At 40.8% G+C, this 21,877-nt stretch overlaps 1 protein-coding gene across 1 annotated transcript in view; it reads left to right on the plus strand.

Moving 5' to 3' along the window:
• Window positions 1–4,241: 4,241 nt before the first annotated feature.
• The window catches only part of TOP1 (DNA topoisomerase I), an 80,369-nt gene continuing 62,733 nt past the window's right edge, over window positions 4,242–21,877 (plus strand). The window contains exons 1-2 of the mRNA XM_006202539.3: window positions 4,242–4,513; window positions 4,842–4,866. Of these exons, the coding sequence (XP_006202601.1) occupies window positions 4,481–4,513; window positions 4,842–4,866 (58 nt within the window). The 5' untranslated portion in view covers window positions 4,242–4,480. The remainder of the gene's footprint in view (window positions 4,514–4,841; window positions 4,867–21,877) is intronic.

Below are 21,877 nucleotides of genomic sequence, written 5' to 3' on the forward strand. Positions count from 1 at the left end.
TTCTGGCCAGGAGACAAAGAAAGACTGTGAAAGTGGACTCCCCAGTTCACCCCGAGCCACATGACCAGGCTCCTACATCCTCGTTGCCTGACCTCTCATTCCCTGATGCCAGGGTTGCCTGTTGATTCTCTTTTTATTCTACAAATTTTAACCTTGGCTGGGCTGTTTAATTACCAGTAGGCCAAGGGTGTTTCTGGTTGTTACTGGGATTGCCCAGCTTGATTCTCCTTTCTGGGGTGTCAAGCAGGTTCTCTTCTGAGGGTTGCCCAAGTCTTGAAAAGGCAGCAGATCCTTAAGCAAGACACCTATAGGAAGGGAGAACCAGCAGAAGACACCATTGCCCAAGAACTGGCAAAATCTATGGAGGCTGTGCCAGGATCCAAGGTCAAAATGCCAAGGGGGCATCCAAGTGCCAAAACCTAAGGGCCCAGGTCCAAGGCCAAAGAAAAAATAGAGGCCTTGAGAGGGCCAAGGTATTAAGTGTAGATTAGGACTGAGTATTACTCAGAGCTCTTAGTCTTAAGTGACCCATCAGAGCACCATTAAGCAGAAAGGGGAATTTATTTCAAGGTATAGGAACGGGGTGAACTAAGGCATCAGGAGACAGTAGGAGCCAGGGTCCTGAACTCCATCAAGGCCTTCTCTTCTCTTCCTTCTCTCCTCCTTCTTCCCAGATTTCTCTGGCCCTTTGGGCAGAAAATACCAGTAGGGCAGCTCCCTAATTTACATACTACAGATCCATCAGCAAGAAAAGACACCAAACCACTTTCTCCTTCCCAGGTCCAAAGTCTCAAGGAAGTAGATCTGTGTGGCTCAGCTTGGGTCAGCTGGGGTCAGCTTGGGTCAGCTTGGGTTCCACAACTGTAGCCAGAAGGACAGGGGCATATTTGTATATTTGTGTACATTGTGCAGAAGGACAAATTCCCCGAGAAGTGGAAGTTGTTAAGACAACCCTATACATGTTCTGTTCTGGCAGCCAAGAGTTGGGCCAAGGTAATAAGAACAATCCCAAGAGAGTCAGAAGCAAATGGAGTGTGGGTTGGATCTTGGCTGGCCATCTAGATCAGGTGGCCAGAAGGCCAGTCATTTCAAAGAGCCCAGTCTCAAGAAGTGGTCTGAGGGGGGAAAAAAATAAAGGGTTTCTGGGCTTACATACATTTTGGAGATGCCGCAGGGCATGTCCCCCTTAAAAGATTCACACGTGTGTCAGCATATTGACGACTTTGAGAAGTCTTGTGGGAAAAGATCTGTTTAAGTTTAAATCATAACAATGTATGTATTTGTGTATGGAGCCCTTCTTTCAGTGGAATATTGATAAATCATCCACCTTTCATAGCGCATGTGTTGGAAACAGGCCTACAACATCAGCTGTCATCTGCTAGTTATTTTTAACAGGGGCTAGGATGCTCCATGAATGAGCAGTCTTGATTTAAAACAGCATTTCCCAAGCCTCACTTATTTCCCTCTGACCTTCCCAGAGTTTGTCTTATATGTTCCCTCTGTGCCATTCTTTGATATTTTAATTTAAATCAATCAACCAACTTTTTAAAAAGCTTCATCATAAACAGTGATATCCTTAAAATCATGGATTTAATGTGATGGTTTGAATTTGTTTCTCATACACATGGAAATAAGTACATAATAATTAAAATTAAAATGTCTGTACACACATCACCTATAATTTTCTCAAGTCCTAAGGGTAGGTGGACCATATCGTGGGGACACCAGATTGAAGTATCAGGAATCACAGTGTAGCCATGTGGGCTTGGATAAGTCAGCCAACTTCTGAGCACTGCCAGCCACATATGCTGGCAGAGAAGTTCAGCTTGTAATAAGATGCCCAGATACCTGCATGCTTGTGCATGGGGACCATGCTTGGTGTGCACTTTGGCATGTGTGTTTTGTTTTCATGCCTACTCAGATCCTCCTTGGAGTGACCTGGAAAGCAAATGCAGATTCTCCCTGGGCTTTGAGGGGTGGCAGTGGAGTAGTGCTAGGAGGCACTGTTACTCCTTAACGTAGTCCTCAAATTACTCTGGCTTTATTGTCGCAAACGGGTAGGAGTTACATGCTTCACCTGCTAGCCTGGGATTGATTCCAAGATGGGAAGACTGTGAGGAAAGTCATCAAAAGTAAGGTGAAACTGGTTCTGGCAGCTTGCTTGAGAAAAAGAGCATAGCTTTGGAGTCAAACAGACCTGAATTTGAATCTAGAGCTCAGCACTTCCTAGCTGTGTGTTCTCAAGCAACTTAAAAAAAATTCTGTTAAAATTCCACCATTATCACTATTGTGCAGGTGAGGAAACTGGGGCTCAGAGAAGTTAAGAAACTTGCTTGAGGTCACATAGCTAATAAATAGTGAAGCAGACTTCAAAACTAGATTGGTTTGACTTCCACATGCACAACCCTAACCACTGTATTACCCTACTTTCCTTCCCACATTGATTGCGTAACCCTTCTGTAGGATCTGTGGCTGGGTACTGGGGATCGAGTGCTAAGCAATGCAGACAAGGTCCCAGCCCTCACAGACCTGGCATTCGATAGAAGACAAAGACATAAAATCACTAGCTTCCCCCATTAGTAACTTAATAACAATTGTGGTAAGTGTGACAAAGGAAAAGGACACTCTAAGAGGGGCACTTGATGGGGTGGAAAAAGAGGAGTTAGGGAGTGTGGGAAGGATATTAAGATGGAGCTTGAAGCATTCACAAGGATTAACCCCAAAGTGTTTACCACCAGATGTGATAGAGATGATTTCAATAGTCCTTGGGTGGGCACTTTTCATATTTTATTTGAAAACGGTTTCATAGACATTATTATGTCATAGATATTATTACTCAGGATGAAGCTACAGAAAGAAGGGGATCCATGAAAATATTAAGTAACAATAGTGGAAGTGGTCATAGATATGGAAAAATTCACAAAAGTCACACGTTAATTAAGCATCTTACGTAGGGTCTTGGCAGCTACTTTAAGAACTTTGAACTTTATACTAAGATGAAGGGGAAGTATTGTGGGAAGGGGCTGATGGTTAGAGCTGCAAGTTGAAAGATCACTTTGGATACTGTTGCAGAGCAGCTTGTGCGAGGGCCAGAAGGGAAGCAGGGATCCTTGCTAGAAATGTATTGTAATAATTCAAGCAAGGGATAATGCAGATTTTGACAGGTGTGTAGGAAGGGGAGAGAGTATTGAAGAGATTCAACTAACCGGTCGAATGAGAAACGGAGAGGAAGATGCCCACGGTGGAGATTTTCTAGCAGGATGGTGGAGGAAGATGATGAGTTCAGCCCTGGAGAAGCTTGTGAAGTATCCGAATGTAGATGTCAGGGAGGAGGTTAGTAGGTCACTTATCTCTGACAGTTTAACTTTAGTAAATAGGCGACCTCACAGAGCTATTGTGTGAATTCAGGGCGGTGTACACAGTACTCCTTCCATAAACGGCATTTTTTTTCCCCCTCCAATTCCTTTCCCCTATGCCCCATTGCGTGTTGGGAAACAGCGGGGCAGAACCTCGCGGTCTGGTTCCCTTTGGCTCCTACCCAACCCCTTTTCTTAGCACAATTCCTGGTTCAGGAATGTTTGAAGAATGAACAAATGAAATTAGGCCTCTTGTGACCCAGGGCTACATGTACCTGTCTGAAACCTGGAGCTAAACTAGACCTTTGGTGGGCTGAGAAATTAAAATAAATTTTTAAGAAGTGGGTGTGAAATAATCCAGAAGTTGGAAGGCCTGGACAAAGGCTGGGGCGGGGGCTCTTCCCAGCAAGCAGCCTCAAGGTCCAGTTGGCGAGCGAAGAATAGCTGCTGAGAGCTCGGGGACCCGGCTGCCCAGGTATTTATATGCAGCTCCGGGGAGAAGCAAAAGCGGAATACCTGCTCGGACTGGGCCAGGCGCTATCCCGCCGCGGCCTTTAAAGGCTCACCACGTGGCCGAGCTGCCGGCCCCGGTCGGGAGGCGGTGTCCAGGTTGCGCCTGCGCACTGCCTAGGGGAGGGATCTGGGTTCCGAGAAAAGGCGCTGGGAGAGGAAGAGAAGGTTGCTCAGGGTGGGCGGCCGTGGGAGGAGTCAACTCCTTATGCAAATCGCCGCGGCGCGCAGGGCTAGGGGCGGGACTTGGGATGCGAAGCCAGGTCCGCCTTTGGAAGCGCGAGGGGGCGGGCCCCGCAACCCTCGGCCTCTTTCCGCGAGTCTCTGACGTCAGCGACGTCGCATTTAAAAGCGGCCGCGCAGGCGCCGTGAGCCGAAATGCGAACTTAGGCTGTTACACAACTGCTGGGGTCTGCTCTTGCCGTCTGCCCGGCAGTCAGTCAGCGTCGCCGCCGCCGTCGCCGCCTCAGCCGTTCCGGGAGTCTCAAACCCTCCCTGCCGTCGTTTCCCCGCGCTTCTGGGAGCCTCCGGGAGTTCCCGTCCGCCCATACAGGCCGGTCCCGACCGTCTGCGTCTGCTCGGCGCCCCTCGCCGCGCTCGCCGCTCCGGCCGACATGAGTGGGGACCATCTTCACAACGATTCCCAGGTACGGCCCTGCCCGGCCCACCCGTGCCCCTAGCCCTGCCCTGGTCCTCCACGACCCCCGGCGCAGGCCCCGGCCTCGGCCCTGCCGCTTTGACAGGCCGAGTCCCCGGCCAGGGACTGCCGGCCGGAGGCTATCGGTTCCCTGGGCCCCAGGCGAAAACCGCCAAGTTACAGTCTCAGGGTGGCTGGCTGGCCCTTCAGGCCGTTCCCGGGGCCCACTCATCCCGGAGGGCTCAGGGTGGGCAAGGCCCCCCGGCCGCGCGCGCTCGCCCGCCGCCCGCGGGGTGAATGTGCCTGTTGTTTCATGGTCCCTCCTTTTCTCTCCCCAGATTGAAGCGGATTTCCGACTGAACGGTGAGTGTGCCCCCTCTCCGACCCCAGGCCCCCCGGCCGCCGGCCCCGCGCCCTGCCCGAGCCGGGCAGAGGACAGACATGGCGTCCCAGAGACTAAGTCCCGGCTCCTCGCTCACCGGCCCCATTGTTCCCATCGGGCCGCCTCTGGACCCCCTTTCCCGGGACCCCAGCGCCCCCAGGTCCCGGCCTTGCCAAGAGGGGGCAACGGAGACCCAGCGTCGCCCATCGCCGGCCCTCGGGCTGCCTTTCCGGGCTCGGATTCCTCCCGGGAAAGTCGCCTTGTCGACAGTCGGGACTTAGTCTCTGCGCCATTTTCTTTTTCTCTCTCCTCTCGTTTCTGTGCCTGTGTCTCTTTCTCTCCCTCCCTCGGCTCCTTCCTTGAGCTGCCCAGAAAGAGCTTTCTGCAGAGCAAAGCCGTGAAAATCACAGACCTCACTGGAGGGAAGGGTGGGAGACGGAATTGTTACAAATTGTTCCCTAAGAGAACTTTATTTGGGAGGTTGTTCCCTTACTGCTTCTTGTTTGTTTCATTTTCTGCTTCCAGAATGAAAGATACCCTTCGGCAACTGTTGATTTTTTTTCTCCCGGTAAGATGTTTATGGTAGGAATTAGGGCTTTAAAACTTAACCTATTCTTTGTGGAGTTCTTCATATTTTGAGATTGCTTTCCCCAAGTTGTGTTCTTTGCAAAGGTAGTGGTACCTCCCTTCAGAAAGTTTGCAAGTTCTCTATGGGCCATCCAGTGTAAATGTCGAACTCGGGCGTATTGGGTTTTTTTGTTTGTTTTTTGTTTTAATTAAAGTATTACTGACTAGTCCTTTTCTTTCATTGGGGCTGAGGTTCCTAAGGTAGTGTTCTTTTAGAAACGCAGTTTAGTGTAGCTGTCAGGAGGAAGGGTTGTTGAACATCTCATCTGGCCCGGTGTATTGACCTTTTCTTGCGGGCAAAAAAAAAAAAGATTTTATTTATTGAAACAAAGAGTGGCCAGCACCCACCCCTGCTTCCTGTTCATTCTTTTTCAGAAGCTGCTGTTTTTCAGGATCAGGAGCTAGCTTGCTTTGACCAGATATTTATGTTTTTGAACACTTTTCAACCAAATCAAAGCATTCATTCTTTTTAGTAGTTCCACTTCAGTTACCCAGTGAAGATCCCCCCAGTAAAAAGCTCACCCTGCAAGCTTTTCAACAATCCTGTTGAAGGAGAAGGTACCCCCTGTAGTGTGCTAGGAGTTCCCACTGATTCTGATGGTACATAATCCTACTCAGTTGACTTTGGGTTCCGGGAACCTCTCCAATGGGAGAAGCTGATGAGTAGGTTTTCTGATGTTGTAATCATCAGTCCATCGTGTTAGCCTGCTCTACTGAGAACAGCCTCATGTTCAGATTTTGAAGCAGGGCATCCACGAAGAGATGGTACTTGTGAGTTATCTGTTAAAAGTGTAGCATTTCTTGAGCACCTAATATGTGTTTAGTACTGGAGCTGAACCTTTGGCTACAACTCGCTGCTCTTCAATTCAGTCTGTTTGGGGAGTCATAATTAGTTAATTATAAGGTAGGTGCTGGGGCATGTGTATACCCGAAATGCTTTGGGTGACTAGGAGATTTAACTTCGTCTGGGGGTGGGGAAATTTCTCAGAGAAGGTAGCTTCTGAGCTGGATGTTGTGCAAGACTAGGTACTGAGTGTCAGGGGCTGGACTATTTCTTAATTATGTGTAGCCAACCTATCAGGGTTTTAAAAGAGGGAGATGAGGCCCTTGCAATTCAGAAAACCAGAAAAAGTATAGATATGTTTCTTTGGGATGTGGGAGCAAAGAAAGGATGTGGCAGGTGAGGATGTCCTTTTGACCTCTTGTAGGAAGGTAAGTTCTTAAATACAGAATAAGTGTTCTTTTGACTTTAAAACTGGGCTGAGTAGTAATGTGTCTAGTAATGAAACAGAGTTTAGTCCTTTCTCAGAAAATTAACCTCCATGGTTCTTACCTAAATTATACAAAGGAACTGTTGAATATGTGAATGATTGTAGGCTGGTAAATTCTTGATCTTTAGTAACAGTTTTGTAGAGACTGAAGTAAACTGGCTATATTGACTTTCAGAATTTGTTTCTTCACTTGTAATGGCAATAATTGCTAATGCTTACTGAATGTTTACCGTCTGTCAGGCATACATCTCAGCTCTCCATGGATCACCTAGTTTAATTTAACCTTTGGGAGAACTTTTATGATTTAGGTGCTATTATATCCATTTTATAGGTGAGGAAACTGAGGCTTAGATATATTTACTAGCTTTCCCAAGACCAGTGAGTGGGGCACTACAGAGCTCACAAGCTTAGCCACTATGCTGAGTAGGATTCTAGAATTAAGAAACTGAAAGCTGCACATCCCTACTTTCCTAACAGAGCTGAAAAAGGAGAGGGAAGGATTTGATAGTCTGTTACTTGCTTTTTGTCTAACCTGCTCTTTTTATCTAAACTTGCTCCTTCAAGAGAAAAAGCACTTTAACTGGTTTTCCTCCCTCCCTCCCCTGCCCCAGCCCTAGCCCTAAGGGTCTAACGCTGGAGTATTATCTTTGTAAATATTGTCTGGAAGAAAGATGTAATGTTAGTAGCTGTGTGCTTGTTTTATTAAGCAGTATACTGGTAACTGGTGATTGATTCATGTAACTAGGAAAGATAGTTTTTAAAAAATGAAAATCAGTGTTTAATTATGCTCAGACATGTTATTATTGATCTTTATATTAAGAGTTTGCTTAAGCATGATTTTAAGCAGACATAACCACTTTACAGATTAACTGTGCCAGTTCATATATTAAAACAAAAATTCCCCATTTGCCTGCCCTCATCCCCTAAGATCTAAAAGATATTTTGCCTTTGGAGCTCATTCTTTACAATAATTGAAACTGTTGCTATTCGTATAAAATTTAGAGTATTCCAGGCTATACTCAACTGCTGGGAAAAACCTGTTATTTTTGGAAATGTATTTATATTTAAATACTGGGAGTTTCAGAAGCAGAAATCATAATCTCTTCTACCTAAGAGAAAAGACTTCCTTTCTATGTGTTCGTAGCACATTTGTATTAATTGTAGTGGGGCTGACTCATTATCACAGTACTGTGCAGACAGCTGAACTATCTATAGAGTTGATGATGGTAACAGGTTGGGCATTAGTGGTCCTTTTGCCATTTTAAGGGCTAGATGTTTTTACGTGTCTACTCTTTCCTCCCTGGTATAAGTATAATGCTTGATTTCACCAGTGGTGATTCTAATAAATGTTATATGGGATCATTGTTTGACATTATCTTGTGTTGATTCTAGTTAGCTTAGTAGAGTCAAACTGGATGGAGGAATTAAATATAAATTGTTTCTGATGCTGACAGGTAGTTGTACTTCTGTGCTGTTTGGGCACTGGTTGAGGTGGGAGGTGGGAAGGCTAATGATGCTGCTGTCTGAAAATTCCTGTCACATTTTTAGAGCTGCAAAGTGACGGCACCTTCAAAAGCTATCTGGCACGTCTTCCTGCTCGATCTGAAAACACTTTAAGCGTTAGGCTCCAGTGTTGTCTTTCCTTCTGCTGCAGCCAGGCTCCTTGGGGGTACCTTTTCAGAATTAGTGAGCTGGTGTGGAATCTAGAGATAAAACAAGTTTGCTTGTCAGCATGTGCCTTTTAGGTTACCAGCACTCAGAACTCATAAACAAATTTTAGATTCTGATGTTCCTGGTAAAAAAGGAAAATCTAAGAGTTGCTAAATAAGAAATACCTTATGGTTTGTTAAGTGAAAACTAGATAATATTGGCTGTCACCAACTCATACTTGTCTTTGGGAAGTAGATAAAGTAAATTGGAAAATAGGAATCCAGGGTCAGTCCTCAAATCTCATTTTAACCAATAGTAAAAAAAAAAAAATTGAGTAACTTTTTTCTTTAACATCGGCATAAAAATGGGGAATTGTGAGAATTTGAAGAGAGATTCATTAATTTGTTCTGGGCCTCAGTAAATTAGTATCCATTTATACATTATGCAAGTATTCTTAGGGATTCTTAACATGTCTTTTTTTTTTCTTTTGATTCTTAACATGTCTTAAAGCTTATATTCCAAAACTAGGCTATTGAGGCTTTTTGCTTGTTTGTTTGCTTTTGGGCTTTTGTGGCAGGTGCAAAAAAAAGTCTGCCTTTTGATTCTGTAAATATGTTAGAGAAATCTTTGTGTTGTATGTTAATTATAAGTTAGCCATTGCTGCTAATGGCATAAGGAATGAATCTGTTGTACTTTCTGGATGTGTTTCATTTTAGGAGCCTTCAGAAATACTGAACTTGGTGTTTTACCTCATAGTAGTTGAGTGTGAGCGCATAAATATGTTACGGATCTTTAACAACTTATGCCATACTTTCAGTGCAAAATACTGATTTTCTTCAAACCCAAAGTTGTTTCTCCAGAAGTGTTTTGTGAAGGATTGCATCTTTTCCAAATGAAACTATGTTGAATTCCAAGAAAGTTCTAGTTCACGTGGAAAATGGGTTCAAATGTAATTATTTACTTTTGCATGAAGAAATGGAAATGCTTGAAATGAGTATTTGATGTGATATCCTAAAGTAAAAAGCTGTCTTGAAAGAAATTAAAATATAATTAATTCATTGCATTTGAAGATGGAAGAGAGTCAGTTCGCTAACTTTTCTGTATCCTGTGGTTAAGATTATCTGACTGCCCCTTATTATTTTTGAAATCATTAACTTCGCAAAATGAGGGCATTTGAGCAAGCAGTTGACAATTTGGCTTCTTTCGGTAAAAAGTTTGCGATGAGAGAAGTTCCTAATTGGCTCTGAGGAAGTAAGTGAGATATTGTGTTTAAAGGAAGCTTTTAGATTGTGTTTAAACTTTGAGTAGTAATAGACTTGGAACTAGTCTTTTCTCTCTATTTCCATGCCTTGTAAATCTGAAGTTTGAGAAGTGGCTTTCTATCCCTGTGGCTCCAGGCCAGTTGCTGAAATAGGAAATCTAAAGTAGGGGCCATCAGCATGGAAGAATTAGCATTTTGCCAGCCTTTGCCCTTCCCCCACAACCTGCCTATCTAGATATCTAGGTACTCTGTATTGATAGCATAGGGCCTGGGTACTGTAGAGAGGGATAAAGATGCGGGGCTGGTGACGGTGACTAGCCTTGGCTTTATTAGATGGGAAGAAACTTACAGTGGAATATCGTTAGATAGTAATGACATTTTTGGTAGTGTTATAAGAAGTGACTAATAGTTTGATTTAGTGCACATATTTAATATATTCTGTATGTTCAAAAAAGATTCTAAATATTTTTCAACCTGGGAGAGAAGTGACTCAAGTATAGCTCTAGGGTGTATAGATTGTATCATTAGGTTAGACCACTCACTATGAAAGTTTCTATTAAGTGTCTTTATCTGTCATATCTCTGAAGTTTTAATAAAGAAAGAAGCTCCAAGGGATATTGGCACCTTAAGTTTTAAATTTCATTTTGGTAGGTATTCGTTTTAAATTTGTTGTCTTAAATTTTTAGATCCACTCAGTTATCTCCCTGCCAGCTTTACCTTTATGCACTATTACTGAGAATTTTTCTGAAATATATAGTAAATATTTTTATTTACATCTCTCTTCTGCCCTCCCCGTTAGATTTGGGGTAGAGGTGCGTCTCTAGCACTCTGTTAATTCCTCTCTGAGCCTTTGCAGTTAACTTTGTTTCTGTGGATTTAAGGAACCAAAGAATTCAGTTCATTAGCATTCCTGAGATACACGTAGATAAGCACCAGCAAAAGGTGTTAAAACAATCAGCATAATTGAGAACTTTAATTCTCTTGTCTTTGTTGATGTTGAGAACAAGTTTAATAGATCACTGGGTGTTCTGACATTTTCCTGTATTTTAAGAACAAAAACACATTAGCCAGCCCTTGGTCCAATAATCTTTGTATTTTACTTAGCACAATCTCGGAAAGACAGAGGAACCTTTCTTGGAGGACACATCCTGGGCTGTTTGAAGTTTACCAAAAAAAGTTTTAAGTTGAAGGTTAGTCCTACACTAGAATACAGTAGAAATGTACGTTTTTGCCATTTAATAAAATTCCAGATTTAAACCTTGCCTACCATATGTGAATGTCGAGATTTATAAAACTCCATAGGCAAAATATTGGTTGGGGAGAAGACTGATCTAGCAGGTTTCAGGGTCAGTGGATTAGGGGGTCTCACTGGCTAAGACCCCTTGCTTTACCTGGCTCCTATAAGGTATCCCATTTATTTCTTAGCAGCAGAAGGGGAGGTAGGAGGAAGGGAACTAATTTTGAGGTTTTTTTTTTTGTATTGATTAAATCTGAATTTAATAGGAATAGAACAGATTTGTGAGAGAACCAGAGACCAAGAAAGGAAATTTTTTTCTTTTTATATCTTATCTCCCATACTGCCTTGGTCCAGATTCCAGGAACCCCATTCAGGTGGTAATTGATATGCTAGTATGGATGTCACAGCTTGCCCTTCTAGAGACAGCTTAGACTCCATACGTCTGGAGTGTTAGGTCTTCAAGAGACGCTACAGTGTTATGGTTGGAACCAGATTGGTATAGAAGGGTATTAAGTGAAGAGGGAGGCTTTGGGGAGATTCTATACTCTTGAGCAGCTATGTTAAAAAAGAAAGCTGGAGTAGAAATCAGAAAAATCTAGATAAGTCCCTGTTCTTACTGTGAAACTTGTCCTGTTCTTGCTATGAAACTTACCTTGTTTTCTCATCTGTAAACAAGGATGATATTTCTATGCTTCACAAGCTATTGAGAATTAAATGAATATGTAAAGATGCCTCTCTGCCCACATTTTAAAATTGAAACTTTGATCAGATAGCTTCTATTCTGAAACTTCTTTATTTTGAATGTTAGTTTTGAAGTAGTGAGTTGATGATTGTTTTCTTCCTTCACTGATATTCTCTGTTAACATTTTAAATCTTCTGACATTTACACAGTGAATAGTAGCATATAACTAGAGTTGGTTGAGTCTTAGCTAACTGAACTGCATAGCCTCCATGGGTCTCTTCTGACTATTAAGCAATCACTGTAAAATAGAACGTGTTGTATCTGTATCTGGATTTGGGCTAAGTAGGAGCCAAATGTGTATATCTGGTTCCTACTTTTCTAAAAATAAGTCTAAGGCAAGGTGGTCACTGCTGAAAGACATTCCAGCAACAGAGAAGGTGGGTTTAGAAATGAGGGAGGCATATTGATGTGCTAATTTCTGAACCCTTTAATTGAATTACAGGTTTTCTATCAAAGTCACCCAGAGCTTTTATATGTTTTTTATACCTCAATAAAAAAAAAGTTTTCCAGAGATTTACCTTTTAGATGCATTTAATCAGAGAAATGCCAAGTTCATTTTTTGTGATTTTTTTTTTTAAACCACGAAACTGAGTATTGTCTTCTGTCAGCATATTTCTTCAAAGGGTACTACTATTACACTTCTCCCTCTAAACGTTTTTAAGCTGAGAAAACTTAAAGCACCTGAGAGTTACCGTAATTTTTCATTTATTCATGCAGTTACTTAAAGTAACCAACTCAACTTCTGTGAAATAGTAATTCTTGGGAATAAGTGCCTTAAATTAATAAAGTTTACGTATGAGAATTTGAGTAGCAAATTCCATGTTAACAGCTGTGCATGAGTAGGCATTTGGAGAAATTTTTTATCAAGTCAGCAGAAATTTTAGTAATGGCTCATAAGTCTAGGTAATGCTGTTACTGAATTGCCTTGAATTTTTAATTTGGAAGTACTACTTAAAATAAACCAAAGTTAGGGATGTGTTCACTAACGTACGTTAGATTAAGCCAGACAGATTTTAGTAGAGATCTTGTACCGTTGATCAAAAGGATTATCAGAGAAGCATCACAACAAGAGCAGACTTTAAAATCAATAGTTAAAGGTAGGCCAGAGAAAATAGATTTTTAGGATCAGAATTACAGAATAGGGTCTAATTTTAAAGTCTTTCAAAGATAAAATCTTGAAAAAATAAGCTTCTGAGGAACATATGGTTCTTAAACTATGTGGGAAAGAGCCTGTGGGAAAGGGAGTATTAGTACTGCGTGGCTGTACTGTCCTCAGTATGTGAGAGTCAAAAATAGGATTGGATTGAAAAGTCTTCAGAGCAAGGCCTCTTTCTCTTATACCATTTTCCTCTGATTCAGAATGTTAATAGTCTTGGGGGGGGTCTCCCCTCAAAATCAGGCAACGTTAATATGGAGGAAAGGACATTGCAATTTGAGCTTTTGAGCTTCTCAATATTTAAGGTTTTTGAACAAGTTAATCTCTAAGCCTTAGTCTTTTGCTTATAAACTAGATTCTAATACTTCCCTCCCCAGATTGAGATTAAATAGCATCACTTTAGGAAAGTTACAAACTGAGAACAAAATTTTGAATTCCTTGCCAGTCCTTAAAAAACCAAAACCACCCAAACACCCTTTCAAGAGATTACTTCATTAATCTTTTGTACAAAGAAAACATCTTGAATTTGTTTAAATTTGGATATTGTGAGATTCTACTCAAGAGGAAGGGTCACTAGGGAGCCTTGAATATGATAGCTGTTGCTGTGAATCTGAGATAGGTGGGCTCAGGAGGGTACTGACTTGCCTTGACTTTGTAACTGTATGCAAACCACTTTGTTTCTCATAAGTTAAATTATAGTTTAAGCATCTTTGGCAGTGGATAACTTTCCCCTTTTTGCCCTTGGGATGGTGCAGTATTTAGAGATATACTTAGGAAGGTACAAGTTTCATGTTTAATTGCAAATGAAAATTTTGAGCTGCCATATTCATTCATTCAAACATTCAGAAAGTAAATACCAGTTATGACTAGATAACAGATGAGCAAGACAAACTCACGGCTCTCAGAACAAACACTTTAAAGTTAGTGAATTTTAGGTCTGTATGCTTACTTCCTCTGTTGAGATTCCCTGTTTTTTTATTGGGCCTCAGTACAAAAGGCTCCTGTCATAACCAGGGTAAGTGGGGATGGAAGGTACTTTCTGGCAGTTAATGCTTCACTGTCAGTGAAAAAGAGTGGTCTCCACTGATTTCCAGTCCTAGGAGATTTTTTCCCCCTGTCTCCTTAAAAAAATTGGAAACCTAGATGTCCAAACTCATAACTGTTCTAGAAAAAGAAATTTTCACATACTTATAAGCTCACTAAACTTTTTCACCTGAAATAGAAAAATAAAAGTTCTGTGTGTTTTCCATTATCTTTTGTTTCAGATACCTGTGTTGCATGAATTTTTAGAAAAGTAGTTTTCAGGTTTCCCTGAACAGATAGATTTGTCAGAGTGACTGGAAATGTTCATATTTTGTGTGAGAGATCAATGTGACAATTGCTAATTCAAGTATTTGCTTGAAATAGTTTAAATCCTTGAACTGAATTGCCTGCAATAAGGGCTGTGAAATCACTATCTTCATAAATTTGAAGAACTGGAGTCTTAGAGATGAGACTCAGTACTTAAAGTCCAGGAAAACTAATTTTATTAAACAGTTGAATTGTATTACTGTTGTTACTCCTTCCTAATCCACGAAGTGTCTTGATACAGGCAATACACAAAAGTTGTTAAACTCCTCAGGAAAGTTCAGAGTACATAGTGGTGTTACGTATAGTGATTTGAACACTAGAAAAGTGACTGAGGCAATGTTAGACTTTGTCTTATTCTTACAGTCGATGTGTTTTTGCAGAAATAGATGCAATGTCAGTAATTCTTGTTATTTAACATAAGAAATAAAGAAATGAGCCTCCTGGTAAATTGATCACATCAGGATGTATTTAATTTTTCGTGTTCTAGTTAACCAGGAAAGAAAACAAAAATGGGGAGGAGGAATACAAATTGACTAGTCTCTGCAGCTGCTGGTTGGCTTGTTATACTTGACTTCCAAACTGAAAGCTCTCTGAGGCCAGACACCCTAGTTCTGAAAAGTCTCCCACTTAGCTCCCTCAGTGTACAGACGTCGAGGGCAGATGGGGTTGGCTCAGTGGAGATTCAGCTGGTGATGACAACCATAATTGATTACTTTTTTCCCCTTAAAAATCAAATCACCTTCTTCTTCCCTTGAATGCAGTGTGATATAAAAATTAGTGCTTCCACAGAACTTTATAATCTTTTACAGATGTTAGCACCCTCCCCGATCTCAGAATGTCAGGACAGTTGTCTGTTAGTAGTGTGCTTGTTTTCCCTGTGGGAGAATGGATTCTAGTTGGACAAACAGGAAGCTGAAAATCTTCCCTCTATAGTCCTGAAAATGTTACAGAACTTATTTAGGACTGGAGCTAATGTCTAGAATTTAGATGTAAGGTAATGTTTGTGTTGAGCTCAAATTTTTAGGGGAATAGTTTTAAAATTTTACTACAGTATAGTGAAATATGTCCATAAGTGACTGAAAACAGCGGAAATGTTTGCATAAAAAGGATTAGTGGAATATCAAACAGAATTCATACTGATTGCACATATATAAATATGCATGCCAGTAGGTGCTGTTGTACAAAAGTGAAGATAATTTTGCCAAGTACATTTATTGAAAATTTGATTTTTTTAAGGCCTTCTGCAGCAGCCCTACTTTGCAGAAATAAAGTTCAGTGCGTGTTCTTCTCCCACAACTATGATCATATTTTGTTCTGTTAATATATTCTACTCTGGAATGCCTCCTCAATCTTTAGAATTTGATGCAGTTTACATAAGCCTACCCTCTCCATTTTACTACTCTTTTTTAGGAAGTCACTAAGTATTGTCAAGTCTTGAGGGCTAAAAACATCTCAGAGCCTGTTTCAGTATTGAAGGGCATAGTCACAGATACTCAGTTTTCCTTTCCAATGAAGTCTGTGTGAATCAATACTTAACCCCAAGCCAGAAGTAACCACTTTTCTCCTGCTTTCACTGAACTTTTATTGTCCTATTCCAGCTGTTCATTTTAGGCTGGAGAAGTTCACGGGGTTTGCTTATTACTTACTAGGAAATAGGCAAGAGCACTATCTCATCCTATATGGTCAATACAAATGCTTTCAACAGATGTTTATGTTGTGAAATGAGATCCCAAACATTGAGAGCTTTACATTAAGTTGTCATTGTTTTCAAGTTAATTTGCCCAGGAATCACCTGGGAGTGCTTGGTAAAAATACATATTCCTAGTCCTATGCCTTGAAGTTGATTCTGTATTGGAGCTGCTGGGGTATCTGTATTTTTAATATATCTTTAACAATCCAAAATGATTCTAATACAGGTGACCCATTAATCACCTTCGGAGAAACTGATCTATCTGAACTATTTTATTTGGCTAAGACATATTTTGCTCCATTTCATTAAGGTACTCCATTGGTCCAGCTATTAAATTTACAGAATTTTTAAAACATGACCAGAACAACGTTTTCTAATATGTTTGTAGAAGCTTGACACTTGTCCCACTCTAATTAAATAAGTATTTTCTACTTTTCAACTAGCATTTAGCTAAATAGCAGAGATGGTTAACTGCCTTTGCAACTGTTTGAACTATGTGTCTCATCAGAATCCTAATCCTTTCTCCTACTTCCATGTTTAGCCATTATTTGATACTGATGTCATCTTTTAGGATTGGGTGACTAAGTGGAGCACAAAGTGTGAAAAGTTTTATTCTAATATTCCTAGGATGGTTAAAGCAGGGCTATAGAAGGTTAAGTGGAGAACAGTTTAGTGGAATGCTGAGGATCTAATCTGTGGAGGTTACTACTTTTAGATTAAATTAGGGTTCTTTAGCTACTGACAGCACTAATTGAAATGGGAGGATTTGAATAGAGTACTGGTTCTTAAAGTGTGATTTCCTGATTAGCAGCATCAGTATTGTCTGAGAACTTGTTGGAAATGGAAATTCTAGGGCCTCATCCAGACCTGCTGGTTCAAACTCTGGGAGTAGGGGCTCAGCCATATAGGTTTTACCAAGTCAACCAGGTGATGGATACACACTAAAGTTTCAGACCCAATAGAATAGAGTAAGATTTGAAGTTTAACTCTTCCTGTTGAGCCTCCCATTTTTAGGAGGAATGAAAGACAGTTGACAAAGTCCATATGCTCACCAGTGAAAAACAGACTTTGGAGTTAGATAAACTTGGGTTCAACTCTTGATGGTTGGGTGGCCTTGAGCAGATCACGACTCTGATTCATTTGAAACCTATAACTAGTTCTGTAGTAATTCAACTTCTTAAACAATGTTCCTTGTTTTTTCACCAGGCCCATGGCTGGGCCTCAATACTTGTTCAGTACTTGCACTTCCTTATAGTTATGAATTTGGAGTAATTCAAAATGAAAGCATAAAAAGGAGCCAATTACATGATTAGAACCAGAAAGGCTTCTAAACAACATATATGTATTCAAGCTTAGACTTTTCTAAGTTAGTTACCCAGAGAATGACCCGAGCATTTCAAGCACAATCAATAGTGATATTCTAGACAAAAGGGCCCGCTGGTTGAATTAGTACTAGGATGCATGAAGCAATGCATGAAGCATGAAGCAATGCATCAACACACTTTTACCTTTATGGCCAGACAGGGTATGGTCTTGGGGCAGTTTGAGGCCCATGCCCACTGGAAACAACTGCAGCTTAGGCTGAACTGGTGGGTTCCTATGTAGCATAGGCAGGAGATTTACAGTCACTTTCACTACTTCCCAGGCATTAAGGGCTCACTTAATAGAAGCAAAGGAGGACAAGCCTGCAGGAATGGGCCTGTCCTAATTGAGCTGGCCTGAGAAGGTACATTTTCAGGTTAGACAAGTCCTTTTTCTCTATTAAGTTTTGCCTCCTGGGAAAAGAGCATTTTCAGTGCAGAGATGTCCTTCTGAAAATGTTAACCCACTACAGAAGAGTATGTGAAATGCAAAGGACCATCTTAAGGATCTTGTACTGGTTAATTACTTTCAGAGGCAAAAATTTTTAAAAATTCCAACTTTGTCTTGTATTTAGAGAACAAAGATGAGTTAGTAAAATGGGATTTGCTTGCCATACTCCTGAGGCTTAAAATAATTGCTCTATCTAATTCACTTATATCTCAGTGGACTAATATAATACCTTAGTTGAAATGTTCTATGGGCAGCACTCATTGAGGCTCTGATTCTCCAGGAGCTCTGCAGAAATGGCCTGCTTTTGAGATGGCAGTTTAGCCAGGCAAACTTTGGCTGACCTTAAGGAACTACATAGGACAGTGTCTTGCCATGTAGGGAAAAGCTCCCTGACTGGGCTCCAGCAGAGGAGTTCCTGGTGAAGTGGAGAGTGCAAGGCAAGGCAGTCTCAAGCCTGGCTTTGTCAGCTGTGACAAGAGCAGATCATACAACGCAGTACCTCATGCTTCCTACTAGTAAAAGGAAGTTGTTGACCTGGATCCAAACTTTTCAGTCAGCACTGTCCAGTAGAATTTTCTGTCATGATGGAAATTGTTCTGTATCTGTGCTGTTCCATATGGTAGCTGCTGGCCATGTGAGACTGCTGAGCCCTTGAAATGGTGGCTAGTGTGGCCAAAGAACTTTGTTTTCAAATATTATAATTTAAATTTAAAATAGCTACATGTGGGTTGTGACTATGTATTGAACAATATAGCTCTAGATGAAATTTTAGATTAGAGCAAAGAGATTCAGGTATAGCTTTTGCTTGGAATATGGATAGTTGGGAGTTCCTGAAACTTTCAAATGCAAAACAGGTATGAATTTGTGTTACGAGTTTGAATAAAGGAACTCCTTCTGTATGTCTGCATTACCTTATCCTGGGTAACATGCTAAGAGGACTTATGATTTACCAAAATCATTTACCAAAGCCTTTGGAAAGTTCAGTTTTCCATTTTCCTTGACCTCTTTAGTGCTACACAGAGATGAACATTTAAAGTCCTTTGAATTGAATTAATTTTCATTTTTATCTCAGCAGCCCTGTGAGATGTCATGTCTATTTTGTAGCTGACAAAAGAGATTAACTTACATTTATATATACCTTTATGGAACAGTATGCTTTAAAATGGTAGGTTTTAGCTCACAACTTCATTTGAAATTGCAAGTATTTAGCATGTTGCTATAGCAAGAGGTTAATTCATACTTGTTAAATTGTAGTCAGTAATAAGTAACCATAGAATGTAGTATATTATAAGTGGTAGAGAATCTAAGATTGTCTAGGCAAGCATGTAGCACTCAAGGTGTTAACTCATCCAAGGCGTTACTTATAGTAAAAGCAGATCAGCTTCTGTTCCCTACCTGGGACCTTCCTGTCATTTGTAAGCTCACAGAGAACATAGTTAGTGTAGACTTATATAAGTAATCTGGCCCACAGTTAACTAGACAGTTAGCTAGACAATTTTAGTCTGATGGAACCAAGTGGGATCTTGTAGCCTTGTAGCATGTAGTGAACATATGAGGTCTTAGAAAACAACTTGAATAGACTGCTTAAAGACCAGGAGCAGGTCCAATTTCCTTCAGCTTTAGCTTCAAATTATGATCAGTTATTTTTGGGGTGGGAAGACGAAATGGGATTGGGATAAAATAAATAGCTGATTTTTGAATATTTACTGTTTTCACTTTACTTTTGAAGAAACTGGGGCTCAAGGCTATGTAGTTTGTAAGTAAGCCATAGCGCTGGGAGGCTGATCTAGGCCTGTCTGATGCCATAGCCTGAATTTGTAAATGTGATGCAAAACAAGGTAAAGAGGAGCCTGGGTGACTCAATTGCCTCCTGGGAATTTTGGGTTGTAGTGGAGTGACCCATGTAGTATCAGACCAAGGGCTTTCGTTTCTTAGAGCACTTGCCTTCATTTACAGTGGCTCCTTACCAGACCGATTATCATTGACTAGTAGGCTCTGTTGCACTTTAAACTAGTATGTAATCCTTTCCCTGTTAAGGAAAGCTTGCCTGCTTGTGCAGCAAAGACTCCTGGATAAAAGTTTTAGCAATTCAGCTTGTACTTGGAGCCAGTTACTCCAGAAATCAGTAAAACTTCTCTATCTGAGTACTCAAGAAAAAGAATGTTTTTGTTAACCAGAGATTAACTGGGACCAGGCGCCCCCCCCCCCATTTCAGAAGGATCTCTGAAGTCTGCGTATTTACTAAGGAATTTCATTGGAAGTGGTTAGGAGTATGTGAACAAGCATGATGTTGTTCCCACTTCGAGGAGGATAAGTAACAAATTTAACTAGCTTGCTGCTTAAGAAGCAGAATTAGCAGTGGGCTCAGTCTTGGCCTCCGCTTCAGAGATCTCGTTCTTGTGACTGACTCTGTCTAGTTTTTGCAGAGCAAGTAGATTTTAACCACTTTTAAATCAAGTTGATTAATGGTCATTCATGGGCTGTTTGAAGGGAGGAGAGAAGTGGGAGCCAGGCTGAGCATGAATATTGTTTGGGAGAAAGCCTTAGGAATGAAGCAAGGAGGATATTCTTCACTTACACCCTGAGCTTCAGAAAGGCACCTCTCTACAGGGGCATTGAAGATACTTTCTAGTCACTGTTAAGTAGTTGCAGGGTTCTGCAAACTGTGCCTTTCGTATGGCCCATGAACTGTGAATGGTTTCTATGTTTTTTTATTGGTTGGGGAAAAAATTAAAAATATATATTATTAAATACACCTGGAACTAATATAATGTTATATGTCAATTATACTTCAATTTTTAAAAAGGGAATATTATTTCATTACACAGGAAAATTATAAGAAAGGCAGATTCCAGTGTCCACAAATAAAATTCTATTGGAATGCAGCCATGCTCATTCAGTTACATATAATCTTTGACTGCTTTTGTACTACAGTGGCAGAGTTGAGTACTTGCAACAGAGATTCAATGGGCCACAAAACCTAAACTATTTACTAACTATCCCTTTATAGAAAAATTTTGCTGACCCCTGGATTGGTGAGTAGTGCCATTTGCTTATCTGACCAGTTGGCACTTGTGTGTATCACAGGAAGCTCATTGGACTCTTTTCATATAACTTGGTAGCCTTTAGATCCCAAAGGACTCCATCTGTATAAGCCAAGTGTCAGAAGTTTACTGTGACCTTGTAGCTTCATTGTCTTATTCCATCTTTTTTATATTCTTCTTCCCAACTGAGTCCCATTGGCGGGACTCAAGTTACCTATCCCTAGGCATGACTCCAAACAACAAAGAAAATTTCTTTTCTAAAGGACCTTTCTATTCTAAAACTGTGTTACCCCTTATGTAGCTCTTCTTTCTTTCTCTCAAATAGGGGCTGGGATAGTAGCAAGTGATCCCAGGGACTCAGCACCTTGTGCCTGCCTTTTAAAGGAACAGAGACCCAGTTGAAATAGAAACTGAAAATAAAATCAGTAGCATGTCCCTAATTGCAGGTGGCTGGTGTTTGGTATTAATTCCTGCCCAGAGGACCAAGAAACAACAGAGCAGTGTTTTTCAAAATGTGATTCTGAATTTTAGTTACCTGGAGAGCTTGTATTAAAGTAACACATATCTGGGGACTATCTTATTCCCAGGTCTTACACCCAAGAACCATTGCTGTCAAGCATTTCAGTTTTTTTCTTTTTACCCTAATCTGTTTGAACTGGAACATTTTAAATGTCATAGAATTCTTGTGACTGGAATTGTAAGGGATCAATAGAGGTTAATTTACAGATGAATAAACTGAGACCAGAGCAGAGAAATATATTACCCAGGACCCTGTCATGACATTGCATGTTTTTTTATTTTTAATGAATTCAATTAGTCCCTGGGAATGAGAACCAGAGGAAGAGAGAAAGATGAACTTGAATTTAAGGAGTGTAATGGAAGGAGTAGGATAGGAGAGAAGGTTGTAAAACAAGTTAAAATAGGTTGCATAGACAGGAAGGGGCTGAAAAGACAGAGCAAGGTAATTGTAGTGTTGTAAAAGCATAAAAGGAGTCAAATTTAAATGCGGAAGTGGACTGGAAGAGAAAACATCCTATGACCATTTAACTCTTTTTTTGTACGGGATTGAGTTGGTTGCTGATGTTTAAGAACCAAGGTAGGTTAACATAAGTGATTTTAAGCCAGTTTGTGGAATTTCTTCTGAACATGTAG

This window comes from Vicugna pacos, chromosome 19 (assembly GCF_048564905.1).
Source record: "Vicugna pacos chromosome 19, VicPac4, whole genome shotgun sequence".
Classification (NCBI taxonomy): domain Eukaryota; kingdom Metazoa; phylum Chordata; class Mammalia; order Artiodactyla; family Camelidae; genus Vicugna; species Vicugna pacos.